General features: G+C 40.4%; 2 protein-coding genes across 2 annotated transcripts in view; one reads left to right on the top strand and one right to left on the bottom strand.

Annotated features, from left to right (window-relative positions):
- The window catches only part of LOC135336778 (uncharacterized), a 171751-nt gene that overhangs the window by 51512 nt on the left and 105515 nt on the right, over positions 1–14724 (top strand). The window lies entirely within an intron of this gene.
- On the bottom strand, positions 5586–11157 carry LOC135336762 (uncharacterized). The gene is made up of 2 exons (XM_064532610.1): positions 11018–11157; positions 5586–10928 (listed from the first exon to the last, which is right to left on the bottom strand). The coding sequence occupies exon 2, from the start codon at positions 10924–10926 to the stop codon at positions 6562–6564; it is 4365 nt and encodes a 1454-aa protein (XP_064388680.1). The 5' UTR covers positions 10927–10928; positions 11018–11157; the 3' UTR covers positions 5586–6561.

Below are 14724 nucleotides of genomic sequence, written 5' to 3'. Positions count from 1 at the left end.
CATTGTGCACATTCCCTTGCCTGCCATATGCATCAGCTCATGGCTTTAATCCAAAATTAACTGGATATAGTGGAAGATTAAATTAAGCGCTTCTACCAAGTTTCTTCATCCGTTACCAACTCAAATATTCTTCTCTATACTACTTTAAACAATGAAAGCACTGCAGGTGCTGATGCCTCGGTGGAGATGCCAAAGCTACATAACATAAAGCTGCTACTAATAGCTTTTATGCACATGATAAAAACAATTTAATTTTGCTGCATGCAAAAACTCAGAGAGTGGGTAATGATCGACCATGATTGTTGTTAAAACGATCGATGCCAAAAGTTCAAGTCTAAAATTAATGGCTGCCATCAGCAGAGCCTTGCAGCTCTCTTCTCACTCTTGCAGCTACCAATAGCTAGCGTTCTAGTGCAGAGCTAACTACTAAGTAGAGTAGCAACACTCGGTAAACAAGTTTGGCTACGTGCTCTTCTAAAAAGGCTGCAATGGAGTAAGCAAAACTAGGCATAACTCGAGAATGAAGCATTATTTTGCAAATCCACGAATTAAAATCCAAGTAAACATGACTAGAAGCCTATAGAAACTCTTACTTGCACTTGATTCATCCTTGAGCAGCTGTAGCAGTCTACACACACAGACAGACAGACACACACACACAGACACACAGACACACTACCGTATACCTCGCTTGCGCATGCGCACCGAGGCATAATTATGATCATGAACACATTTAGTTTAGTAATCAGTATTAGGTGTTGGGAATGCGCAACTATACATCTGTCGTATAAGAATTATCTAATTCATGTCCTGTTCATGCTTTATGTAGCATACTAGTTGTGACACATGCACGAGTGAGGCTGTGTAACTGATCTGTTGCAAGAGCTGAGAAGAAAGTATAGTGTCTGCATAATGTTTGACTGCCATGCAATCAGACTCCACATCAGTTCACTATAGGATAGGCAATCCACCAGTCCCTAAGTTTCCCCGAGGAAGGGCTGGCTGGCGAGTCTATCAAACTGCTACTTGCGAAGATAACCTGGATATTGAAGCGCATGCGCACTATCACCCATGCAATTTTTTTTTAGGTCAAAATTATAATGTGGAAGGACAGTTAGAAAAATAAACATGTACGTATTTAGAGTTCTAAAGGTTTGTGAGAGTCTGGGTATACATGTACAGTCCATTCGCATTCGAACCGTGTCTCCGCTTGGATCAGGTCCATTGGAGACTGGCGAATGTCTCTTCTGCGGGTGGAACGAGAACGACAAACACAACGTATGGCTGATCTTGCCAATGAAAAGGCTAGACTGCATCTCATCCAGCCTACCACCTGACTGTAGCTTTCGTTTCTTTTCGTAGCTAGGTCTCCAGCCAATCTCTTCACTACAACTGAAGCCTCCTTGTCCATGCCTCCACATGCCGAGAAAACTAGAGGTGTGAACGAGGCGTGCTCAATTTCATTTATCCTTTCTCTGTATTCTTTTTTTCTCTCTCTCCATTTTCTGAAAAAGCGACTTGAGGGGTTTGGACCTATAGCTTCTCGCGTGAGGGTAGATACCCTTGTGTCAAAAAATGCGTTTCTGCCTTGGGTCCAAAAGCCTCTCACTCTGATGTTTGCTCTGGCAGTGTTGGCTGTTCGATGGCGGAGGGACTTGCCTGTCAAAGGTTGTAACTTGGGCTCAGTCTCAACGTTGTTATGTATTTCCTTCATGCAGGATGCTAGGAAGTTTGTTGTGTCATCATGGCGCATGTGTATGAAGCCAGATAATTTGCAGATCTGGGAATAGTCTACCGTATAACTTTCACCACATGGGCATGTTGTTGGTAGATTTTCCAATGGCCAACAATAGCGAAGGTTGATGTGGTCATGAAAATCTGCTTTGGCATCAAAGAAAAATCCGTGCTCTGCAACAGGTATTGTGTTAAGTGTGCTTGAGCCCCCTTTCTCACGTGCTAGGGCCATATTAGTATTTCTATTCGCTCCACCTTGCTCAGGTATTCGCTTGTTTTGAGCGAATACCTGAGCAACCACAGTAGCGATGTCAGACAGATTTTCATTTTTACTATTTCTAACTCCTATGTATATATTACCTGTACTATCTCTTTTGAACACTCTAGGCAAACCAGAAAAACTTTACTGCACTGGATTTGGTTAAGCGAATGCAGAGATACTGCGTTTTGAAGAACACTAGTCAGGAAAAAATCGTACAAAAATTTACCGCACATTTTAATGTACTTGGGCGGGACTTATGAAATTTTAATACCGGAAATAATCTTAAAGTTAGCATAAAATTATCTGCTGAACCACTTGGTCTATTCTCTTTTAAAAAGTATGAAATGGACACTCAGGACTCAGGAGTTAACATTGTAACAATTTGATATCTATTATGAAGTTTATAATGTTTCTGTAATGTATATCTTTATGATGTCCCTATAATAGTATGATGTCTCCTGCTTCAAAGAGTTCTTTTGGATTTAAAGTAACCATGCTATCTTTTCTTTCGTACAGTATATAATTGTATCATGTTTCAGAACACTCATCAATGTCCACCTTACGCTTGTATCTGTTTCTTGATCTTTAAAAGCAACTTTTCTAAATAATTCATTTTTAGTGTGATGTAGATTTAAGGCCATACAACTATAAATCTATGATACAACTCTGTTTACAGCTTCTAATAGATTACTCTTGTCTTGTTTCGTGTGCAAATTGAATCAGTTCTTGCAATTTAATAGTTTTGGTAGATTACATTGTTGTCCCTGGAATTCTCTCCAATCTGTCTTGTTTCTTTTCAACAGAGGCTTTCAGATTGCTTCAATAATTACTTTCAGTAACTTCTAAGAACTTCTAAGAAATAAATACTGCATTTCTATTCTCAGCTCCACCCATCTATCCATGCAATATGTGATTCCGCAAGAAATAAAAGCTTATTGTAGCAACTTTTTGCATAATCTGGAGAGAGTTAGAGATGAAAGACATGCTCACTTGTGTTTTTGTTCATTTTCATGTTTGGTTGACAAAATGATGATCACCCTTGGGAAAAAAATCACACACAGAACAAGCATCAAATGCTAAAATCATAAAAAAACTGTTATAAAAATCAAAGCTATTTTTAACCCCTGGGAATAGCTGTTGTTTGCTAGACTCTTCCATGCAGTGCTTGCGGAAAGCCCTTCTTGTTCACTCACTTTCTGGTCCCGTTCTTACCATTGTACGAAAATACGCCCATGCACTACTTCCGGTTTGACATCTCTACTATAAGATCACACAGGCACGCATGCAGCTAGGAGGTCACAACAGCAGCTTACTTGCCATGTTTCACTTCCAAGACGAAGTCTTGTGTTTTTGTGATAATAAACCTGCTAGCTCAACAGGACAAAACAGAGATTGAGACCAGTCACTACGACAGGTCAGAGCAGCTCAGATGGAGACTTCTAAAGTTGCACAGGCACCTTTAGACAATACAGCACTACGGCAGGTCAGACCAGCTCAGATAGAAACTTCTGAGGCCACACAGACACGCTTACAACAGGTCAGAGTAGCTTACTTACCCGGCAAGGATTGTTCACAGTATACTATCTTGTAATTTGGGTCCAGCAAGAAGTGATAATATCTCCTTGCTCCTAACCTTGCTCCTCATGTTAGTTTGTACAGCCAGCTCCTTCATGCTGAACTTTCACTCATACATATGTTTTACCTTGAATCTTGATGTTACACCAGTCAAAGACCACAACAATCCTACACCACTCAGAATAATTGTCACGGGTATACAGCTGGCACAGGGAAGTCGTATCTAATCCACTGCATCAGACTACTCGGTTTATATTCACTGTTACACAATCACTGTTACTACTCATTCAATAAATAAACTTAAATTACCACATCATGCACTGTACAACAAATACACAAATTGCTCGCTCGCCCCAAACATGCTCTGCATGCTCCTAGTACGTTGATATAGTTGAGCCATTTTTATTCAATGATCGACCGTTTTATTGTTTCCAGAGGAGGTACGACAGTGGCGGCGTAGCCAGGATTTTGGGAATTAAGGGCAGAGCTCAAATCAGTTCAGCAGGGCAAGCGCTGAATAACAGGTCATCACTTTTCCTCAGCAGTTAGCATGCGCATTAGATGGCCCTCCCCACATTTCCATTGCACTCTAGTAACTATGCATGCAGTACGGTAGAATAGATTGACAGATCACGGTGATTCAAGCTGAGTTGGACTGATGGAGCACAAAAGTAGAGCCCCCCCCCCCCCCCGTCAGCTCCCCTCTGCCTACGCCATTGTACGACAGGAGCTAGTACCTCAATTTAGCAATTAGCCTCTGCAATAACGTTGAGCGTGGGCGGATAGATAGATGTCCACGCTCAATTTTCTTGCTGAGGCTAATTGCTAAATCCTTTGCCTAGCCATAAGTTGGCCTGACCACTCTAAACTACGCCCCTAGGCATCACTTAATACTGTAGATCACAGTGTACTGTCCTGACAGTAAAGCCACTAAGTATGAAGATTGGAAAACTAATGATATTCATACGTACACCAATATAGATACAATTAGTGGTATTGGTGTTGTGGATTGTTGAGAATAGGACATGCACATCACATGCACAATATAATAATTATGACTGAGTGTATTCATTTGATGGATTCTTGAAATTGATCATTTACATAGGACATTTACTTTTGGTCTTCTGGTCAAATTACTGCATGTGTGTATCGTAATTGACCTCATGAATGTAATCTATGGTACTAATATCAGGAGCACATGAGGAGATGGAACGTCTTGCTATGCATAGTATTGCGGATTCACTATCGTATAACCACATTTACTTGACTCGCTCTCTGAAAAGGAAATACACTACTAACACAGAACATGCAACTGCAATTACAAAACCAATCCCTGGTCCTTTCAGCTAAAATTGATTATGACACAAACCTAACAGACTCTAGCAGGTAACCCCAAAAAGCTGTTCTCTAAACTGAAACATTTGACCAAACCCCACAGATCACAATCATCATTCTGGCTATGACCATCTAACCAATGACCCAATAGCTACTGCAGAAGCCTTCAACTCATATTTTAACTCAACCTTTGCTACACAAAGTGATTTTAATTTGCACTCCCAAATATCCCAATCATTACCAACACCAAGTGAACAACTCTCCCAAATCTCACTCAACACATCTGAGGTCTACCACACTTTAGCCTCTCTAAACGCTACGAAGACACCAGGTATCGACATGCAACATCAACCCCAACGTTTTTTAAAAGTTTATGCGAATGTACTAGTGAACCCATAACGGAGATCTTTAACCAAAGCCTACAGCAAAAAACTTTCCGACTGGAAATACCACAAAATGTTCCTATACACAAGAAAGGAGACACAAGCCTAGTAAACTATATACCGCCAATATCTCTTCTACCAATATCTCTTCTACCAATGACTCATGTCTATAACAACCTTTATTCGTCCACAAGCAACAATTTGGTTTTTTTCCGAAGAACAGATCCAGTTTATCCCAAATGCTCTCCTTTCTCTCGGCAGTAATCAACAACGCTGACCAATTAAAGTTTGCTTGTGATATAGTATATCAGAAAAGCGTTCGATTCAGTGTCCCACAAGGAACTACTATTTAAGCTTTGGCTCATGGGTATAACTGGCGACCTGTGGTTCTGGTTCAAGTCATATCTAAGTGGCCGTACCCACCTTACTAGTTTTAACAACCGTTACTCATCATCCAGGCCTGGTGTACCACAGGGAAGTGTACTTGGACCTCTAATGTTTGTGATCTATGTGAATGACCTACCGACATGTATATAGCCAACCCAAGTATATACCTTTTCGCTGATGACACTACGATACTACAGCGTATATATGGACTCATCTGAAAGCCAACATACCCTACAAATAGCACTTAACAATGTCTCTACCTGGCGTAACCAATGGAAACTTACTCTATAACCACGACAAAATTAATGTGCAACATTTGGAGTCTCTCTAACCCAAATAAAAGTCAACCCTGCACAAACACCTCAAATTACGTTATTAATCAAATCAGATTACGTTATTAATCAAAATCAGATCAGTGACCCTAACAAAGAGATCTGGGAATTGTTTTGACAACTGAAGTTTCAATCATGGACCAATCACTACAATGCAAAGCTTACTATTCTCTAAACCTACTGGAATGCGCTGCCCACGTACTATTAATTGACCTACCTACTTTGTCTATCTAACTCGTCACTTCACAGAACACTTTGAAAGCCACTTCGATCCTCAAATTTCCTGTACTTTCCACTACCTATGTCCCTGTAACAGAACTGCATTAGAACTTACAAGAACTTAGCTAGTGTTAACAATCTGTCTCCGTTATGTATTTGTCCCCATTAGTATACTCAGGGACATCATATTAGTGATGCCTGTCTGTCAGTCACAATTTTCCAAGCCACCCCCCCTTCTTTCTTTTTATACCATCACCTCACACTGTGACTGTAAAGCTTGATATAACAATAATAATATCATGCATATTGTGTCATTTCATCTAAATAGGACAATTCACACTTCATTGCGTATACGGCCGATTTCTGTATGTGTAACAACAGGATGATGTTTGACTCTTGGAGGGGGAGGGGCTGGTCTGTAGTCCTCTGTGGTGAGGGGGGCTAGTACGTCCAGGGCAGGCTCTCTCAGCTGGTCTGGCCTCGTGGCTGGTCTGATGATGGGAGGGGTCATGTAACGATCAGGGTCAGCTTCTTCCATGGCTCCATCAGTGTAAGGTTGTGGGTCCACAATGTCAATTTGCTCAGCTAAAAGTCGTTCATTGTCATCGTCATCGATTTCATTTGCTGCAAACTGATGCATAATTGCCATGGCATTGTTAGGTTCTCGATTCTTTTTGTATGCAGTACCAGTTGTCCAGTTCTTAACGACTTCCTTGATCTTGAGCCATGTTTTGGTCTTCTTTATTATAAAGTGGTGGAAATGGTAACTGATGATTGTCACAAAGAGAATGAAAGCTATGGACATTGAAACATTGGTCAGTATTTCTTGCTGTTGGTGTGTTTCAACAATATAGGAAGTGCCATAAGATAGAATGCCGAGATTAAGCAGAAACAATGTTTCTAGATAGTCACTAAGTTTCTTTTTGTGCACTCGGTTGGTCAATGATATGAGTCCAAATGCAATACAGCCAGATGATAGCACAGGAAGAGACGTATTTGGAGCCATGGCAGTGACAAAATTATGAGCAATCAGAGCAAAGAGGAGCAGTCCCACCCAGTAGCGATGCTTGGGAGTGAATGGAGCATGGTATGTGTCCATGAAACCATTGTAGTATGTGTTTTTGGTCCATATCATAATCTTAGAACAGCGTGGAAACCATTGTCCAAAAAAGAGCAGTACAGTGAACAATCCACCGGCAATGAGGATTATGGCTGCAGCAACAAACTGAGGGATGTGACTGGGAGTGAAGTATTGCACATTGCCATCAAACAACCAAACAGTCTTGGTTGAGCCATCAGGATAATGCAAGACCCTGTTTTGTAGTGCAGCAACAATAAACCGTAAGAATTTGGAGAAAGACAGTAGGACGAGTGTGCCTAGGGCAGCAACTGGATTCCTGTTGGAGAGGAGCTTTGCAAAAGAGTCAAAGTATTTGCTTAAAATGATAATAAAAAACATTAAAAGAAACAAGTAAGCGGGAAAGACAAGTTGAAGAAGTACTTTTGCTTGAGAGTTCATTCCATCGTAAAAGCATGTGTCAATTCCCAGGTCAAGATTAACCCATGATACGAAAACTATTAAAAAGTTGTTTATACTAGGAAAGAAAATTGCTCTATTAGCAGCTACTATGTTGGCGTAAAATATGAGGCCATGAATGTTTCCGGTTGCTATAGTGATGTTGAGCACGAGAATTAAAGCAACTAGCAATATGCCAGCCAGCGCAAATGGTATTAGTAGAAGAAGGTAAATATTAGAACATTTTTTACAGTTTGATGTAGCCAAGACAAGACTGAGTCCTGATTCACATTCTCCACACAAGACACCACTTCGATTATAGGCACACTGTTCGTTGGGGTTGCTTAGATCGATGTTGACTGGTTTTTCTACGCAATAGTCAAATGTACAGTTACTAATAACATACCCTGTTCCGTTGGTGGTATTTATGAATTGTATCCATATGTTGTTATTATTTTCCAGCTTTATGGTCCCATTTTTCTCAGAACAGTTCGTTATCTGATACCCTCGTTGCAAAACTGGATCACAGTCACACTTACACTCAGTATTGGACTGAATTGGTTTGAGTCCAATAGGACATATACAGGGTTGAAATGACATATTAATAAACAGTCTTGAAATTCCCAAATTGGTGCATGGACCATCAGCATAGAGCTCCACTTGAGCAGAGCTGTCTTGTGAGAATACATTGTACTCTAATTCTGTGCACTGATTGCCAACTTTTAGTTCTGCTTGTCCTTCTTTGAGACGACTAACTCCACTCTCGGTGATAACAGAGCTTCGAATTTTGGCATTCATTGGATTTCCAACTTGGTCAACAGCCACAACACTGATTTTAAATATGTGTCCCTTTTGTGTAATAATATTACTGTAGTCCTTATTGCAAAACATTACTTGAACAGGTCTAGAGGATATTGACAATTCGGTGGAGCTTTTTATGATGTTATTTATGTAGTCAGATCCATTTGAAAAAATGTTATATTCAGCATTTGGATTTACTGTACACCTGTCCAGTAGGCCTCCGTAGATGTCTGCTCCTGATTGAGTAGCTGTGTTGTTAGTCATGAATGTGTTGAAATAGTTTGCGTTGTTAAATTTACCCAATTTAATTGTTTGAAAAAAGCATTCAGCAAAAATGATACGAGTGTCATCTGTGACTCCTCCTCCACACGCACTCCTCTGTGTGTCATCTGCCACAAAGATCCCCCCTCCGTACTGAGCCAAGTTGTTGTTAATCATTAACATGACAAATAACGTATTTTTTGCCTTCATGTTATTATAGTCTTTTTTTAATATGTACAGTTTCGAACTTTGCTGTAGATATACTCCACCTCCACTAGCGGTTGCTGTGTTTGAGTCGATGTTGACATGTGATCGAGTTAGTTTAATGGTTGTAGCTACTGCATAAATACCTCCACCATTCTCAGCAATGTTGTCCTCGATATCACTCCGTGTATTTGGAGGACGTGGATAATCATTTACCAGTGATGATTTAAACTCCACTCTGCTAGAATAACCATAAATCCCTCCACCATCCTGGTGTGCTGTGTTGTGATAGATCTTTATTGGCTCATTTACGAAGAGTGTACTCTCTCTCAGAAATATCCCTCCTCCAGAGGTGGCTGTGTTGTTGGTGATGATTACTCCTTCTGTGTTAATGTATATTTCACTCTGAACAGCATTGATGGCCCCACCAAACACACCACGATTATTAATGAGAGTTGTAGGTCCATTAAACTCGACTCGACTATTGAAAGCATAAATGGGGCCATTGTTGCTTACAATAATATTCATTCCAGTGAAAGTTACGTTTGACTGCAAAATGTTCAAACTGCCTCGTATGTTATTAGTAATTATAGTGTTGTAGATAATCGAGCTGGAATCTAATGAAATATCGATCGCTCCACTTAGATTAGCACTGTTGTTTGTCAGCATACTGTCTAAGATGGACATACTGCTTTTTTGAATACTAATCACTCCACCAATTTTCGCACTGTTTTTTGTTAGTTCACTGTTGGAGATGGACACTTTACCTGAGTAAACACTAATCGCTCCACCATAATAATTAGCACTGTTTTTTGTCAGTTCACTGTCTAAGATTGACACACTACCTGTGTAAACACTAATCGCTCCACCAGCGATAGCTCTGTTGCTTGAAAGCTCACTGTTGGAGATGGACACACTACCAGAGGAAATACGAATCGCTCCACCACCGTCAGCTTTGTTATTTGTCAGCTCACTGTTGGAAATGGACACACTACCTGAAGAAACACGAATCGCTCCACCAGAGTCAGCTCTGTTATTTGTCAGCTCACTGTCGGAAATGGACACATTACTGTCTGGGTAAACACTAATCGCTCCACCATAGTTAATAGCACTGTTGTTTGTCAGCTCACTATTGGATATGAACACACTGCTTGAGTAAACACTTATCGCTCCACCAACCTTATTATTTGTGAAGTTACACCAAGCAATCACTGCAGCACCAGATACCACTTTTACTGCTCCTCCGCTCACAGCATTGTTGTAGCTGAACTTTGTGTTGTCGATCAATGCATTGTTTGATTCAATTTCAACTGCACCTCCATCATTCCTAGTGAACTTGCTATTTGTTATGTACACATTATCAGCGTCAATGTGCAGTGCCCGACCAGTGTTGTTTGTAAAGAGAGTGCTCTCAATTTTTGCAGTTTGAGTATTAGCAATCTTAACAACACAGGTTTCCACCTGATTGAATAATTTAATGTCTGAAAAGTAGCTGTCTTTGATGTACACATCATTGATATAGTCAATGCTCAAACAGTTATTTTGTGGTCCAACATTCGCTCCAATGAAACTCAAGCATTCAATAATCAATTTGATAATACTAACAAAACGTATCACACAGTTGCTATGGAATTCAACTACAGTTGTGCTCTGGCCGATGATTGTCACATGTGAGAAGTTACAAATCAATAACTGCTCAGTTAGCACATGATATCCTGGTAGAAAGCTTAAGATGAGATTGTCTCCACCAGATAACAGGTCTGTTTGAACAAGCTGCTTGAGAGTGAAACAAGTTCTATTTCGATAGTCATAACACAAGTCGGTTGAATCCGCTGGCACAATGTGATAGTGCTCACTCCTGGTAACAGTAGCTAGGATCAGTAGCACTAACCAGTTGAGAATATTTCTAGACAGCATATCTGAGATGCATGAATGAGGATGATTGTATGCTAATAGTTATGCTGCTCAAGATTGTTATGTACAATTAATTAATTATTCTTAAACTCACTGTTTAATGGATGCTGCACTCGTTTCTGTTTAATGGATGTGCACTCGTTTCTGTTTCACTACTTTTGCTAGTCAAAGAGCATGGGTCTTATAGTGATTGCCTCATGCCATATGCATTAGGGGAGTTTGACCAGTTCAACCACACAATGGCATGCATGGCCATCTGTACTGTATTGTTGTCTGACCTATTATGGTACATAAACTCGGTGCATGTATGTACTTCCCCTGTGGTTCCCCAGGATAAGGGTCCAGCTGTCGGAATATCCTGTTGAAAACTTATACGTGTAAAACCACATGTATGCCATTTGTACATCACCAAGAGTACATAAATCCTTTTATGGACTCTTGATATATCATCGATACTTGTTGCTTCTTAGTAGTAATAGCCTTGTAAAGCCGTTGCCAAGCTGCCAAGTCCATGCATGATTATGTCTTGTCCTGTAGATTAGCTTTGGCAATTACAACCATTATCCTAACAACAACATACAAACGCAACCATAATAATATTATATCCTTAACAATCATAATTATTTTATATACCCTAGCTATAGAATTGTGTGGCCCATCTACACCCTCCTGCAATTAGGATACATGGCATTTGTAATCCATAATATTCCATAGTATCAGAGCACATCACGGTACAAGTATAATTATGATCACCAAGCATCAAGGTAGCCTCGAGACCAGGCCGATTAAAATACTGCCTGGTCTCGAGGCTAGCATCAAGGCATCTTCATGTATGCATCCTGCATGTTTAGAAACACATCATAATTGTATGGTTGTGACCACATCTACTGTTCGACAAACCACTCATACACAGCAAAATGTGTACAGATTGCATGTGCAGAAATGGATTTTTCTCTTGAGTGGCCACCTTTTTTAGATGCCCAAGGGGGAGATGAAATGATTCCAAATGAATAAAGTGCATTTAACATAAAAGTGGAGGGTGTGTTCTATCGTATCGGAAAAGCTGGAGCAATACAGACTGGAACCAGTGCGTAGTCGCTCACACTATATTGACGACTATAATAGTATTATTATTGCCAACTCTATAATTAAGATTATGGTTACTATAACCAGTAAGAATTTGATTATGTGAATTTGACTAGTACTAAATATATTTTTCTAGGGTGAGCGAGATGCACTGAGGTCAAAAGTGAGGCAACTGAAGGACCTGGTCGTACTTGGATGTCCGTTCCACTCGGAGAAGACAGAAAAGGACGATATGAAGATTAACCAGCGATGGAGGCTGTATGCTATAGCATATCGGCAACAACTTACATAGGACAGCAATAACTGCATTGCAGACCTGGTGGACTTTTGAAACATTAAAGTGAGTGGGAAATTGGAATTCCACCCTCACACTTTCCCCTCAGCCACCACTTATCACTCACAGCCTGGAATACCTGCATGGACAGTAAAATGAGAGAGTATTGTCGCAAGATGAGAGTGAAAGACAGCTCTCAGGGGGAGAGTTCTCGAGACAGCCTGGCCACACATGCCCGCCTACTAGCTCCACCCACATCACACCCCTAAAGTTCGTTTAACAAGGGTGTAGATAACTTGTAGATAACTTTAGGGGGGCTCTGAGGTTGGTGAGGCGCGCTTATTACATAACCAATAAGTAGAGTAGTGATTCTAATCTAAAATATGCAGGCATTTAATCGATCTCGTGTGTTTAGGTATAGGATATACCACACCTAAGAGGAGGATATGCACCCATATATCCTCCGCTACCGTGGTTACTCCGAGGCGGAGCCGAGGGGTATGTAACCATGGTAGCGGAGGATATATAGGGTGCATATCCTCCGAGTTGGTGTGGCATATCTGACTTATACCACGTGATCGCAGCACTATAAAAGGACCTCCCCCTAGCAACAATTCAATCCACGATGCAGACTGCAAAAAAGAACAAGACTATGCCGGATTTTGCAGCCGTCAAAGAGCTAGTTGAACAACATGTTGACTCGTACAGATGCTCAAGAGCTTCCTTGGTCCAAGCGTTGACCATTCGACGTCCCCTACTGGAGTTGCAAGCTCTTCTTGTATCTAAACCGCGCCCATGGACCCATGGAAGCTTAGCCATCTTGTTGAAGAGCACCTTCCGTGTTTCTGCCGTCGCTTTGAGTCTTAGTACTGTCAAGCATGGCTCTTTTCTCTTTGCTTACTTTCTTAAACAAATAAAAAAACTAAAAAACAACTTGAAAAACTGTGCATGCCTGGCTGTATGCTAATATTCTATATATCCTACAGCTGTTGACCAATGAGATCAATTTGTGGTGACGTAAGTGTGGTATAAATCTATATAATCAACTAAATTTGGCTATCAATGCAAAATCTTTCTATAGCAACGTATAATTATGAATAATGCTTTGCAAGTACATCTTGCAGGAGTAGTCACCATAATATGGTACAGTCCTGACTCTATACCCACTCTGACAACTAGCTGTTGGGGGTAAGGACCGGTCACCCCTACATCCCCGTCTCCCCTCCCCTGATACTGGGACTATATTAGGCTCGCTCCAGAAACCTCTTTGATAGTGGTCTGCTACTATCTGAAGGTGCGAGTAATTAGTGGGAAATCAGTGGTATGGATTGACTAGTATACAGAGTGAATCAGTAAAATGTACTTGTTGCCCAGTGAGTGGGCAGATCAAAGCAATTCAGTGCTCAGTATATGGCATGTTGCATCACTACCATAGCAACCATATATTGCACTGCATTATATGGCATAATGCACTGGGATTATATGCACTTGCACTGTGTGTAAATTCACATTCTTTAATACCAACAGCCAGGGACAAAAGTCACAGGCGTCAGTTTTCAGTCTAACTTTGTGGCTCTTCAGTTATTGAAAGACTCAGCTATGAGGGGGGGGGTAAGGACCCCTTGCATTCACGTTCGCCTTCTCCTGACACTGGGGCTAAGGCTCACGTGGTCTGCTACAATCTGAAGGTATGAGTGATTAGTGAGAAACCTGTGGCATGCAATTAATATTTGACACGCGGATACGGAGTGAATCAGTGAAACGTTTAATGTTGACTGGATAGTGATTATGCACCAATGAGAATGCCGAGGGCTTTAGTGTTCATAATGTCTGCATTTGTGTGATCAGTGTCGTATAAAAGAATATATATGTACGTTATCATAATAGATAATTATTGTTTAATGTTCTCCGTATGCATCTATATTATTACATGCATAGCTAGCTCATAAAAAAATCCGTATTTCATGCCAATTTCTTGCCAATTTCAGAATGTATATACATGTAATGTGCAACAACCAAAGAGAGTAGAACTTTTGTTTTTTTACGTTTTTGTGTATATCTTCTAAACTAAATGTGATTGGACCAATTTGAGTGCAGGTACTGAAAGTTTAACTATTGGCACTTCCAGTGGACCACCACCTGTTACATCATATGACATCATCGTTCCAAAATGGCTGCTAGAATATGTGTACATTGGAAAATATGTTAGGCATGGAACTATCTTATATGTTTGAGTTAAGATCTGAAATTTGTTGTGCAAGTACCGGTACTTCATTACCTTGCACATCTTTTGAGCTCCAGCGGAAGTGCAGGCTGTTAGTAGGTTCTGAGATACACAGTAAATTTTTAGTAGCAAATGTGTTAGGCATTGATTTTTTGAGTTTATGCTAGTTAAGGTCTGATTTTTTAGGAGCATGTACTACAGTAGTAAACTTTTCATT

Source organism: Halichondria panicea, chromosome 6 (genome assembly GCF_963675165.1).
Source record: "Halichondria panicea chromosome 6, odHalPani1.1, whole genome shotgun sequence".
NCBI lineage: Eukaryota > Metazoa > Porifera > Demospongiae > Suberitida > Halichondriidae > Halichondria > Halichondria panicea.
The sequence above is the reverse complement of the archived record's forward strand: the minus strand, read 5'-3'. Positions and strand labels throughout refer to the sequence as shown.

What these genes read in the sequence shown, in the direction of transcription:
- LOC135336762 (XM_064532610.1), bottom strand. Translation starts at nt 10,926, where the DNA reads ATGCTGTCTAGAAATATTCTCAACTGGTTAGTGCTACTGATCCTAGCT.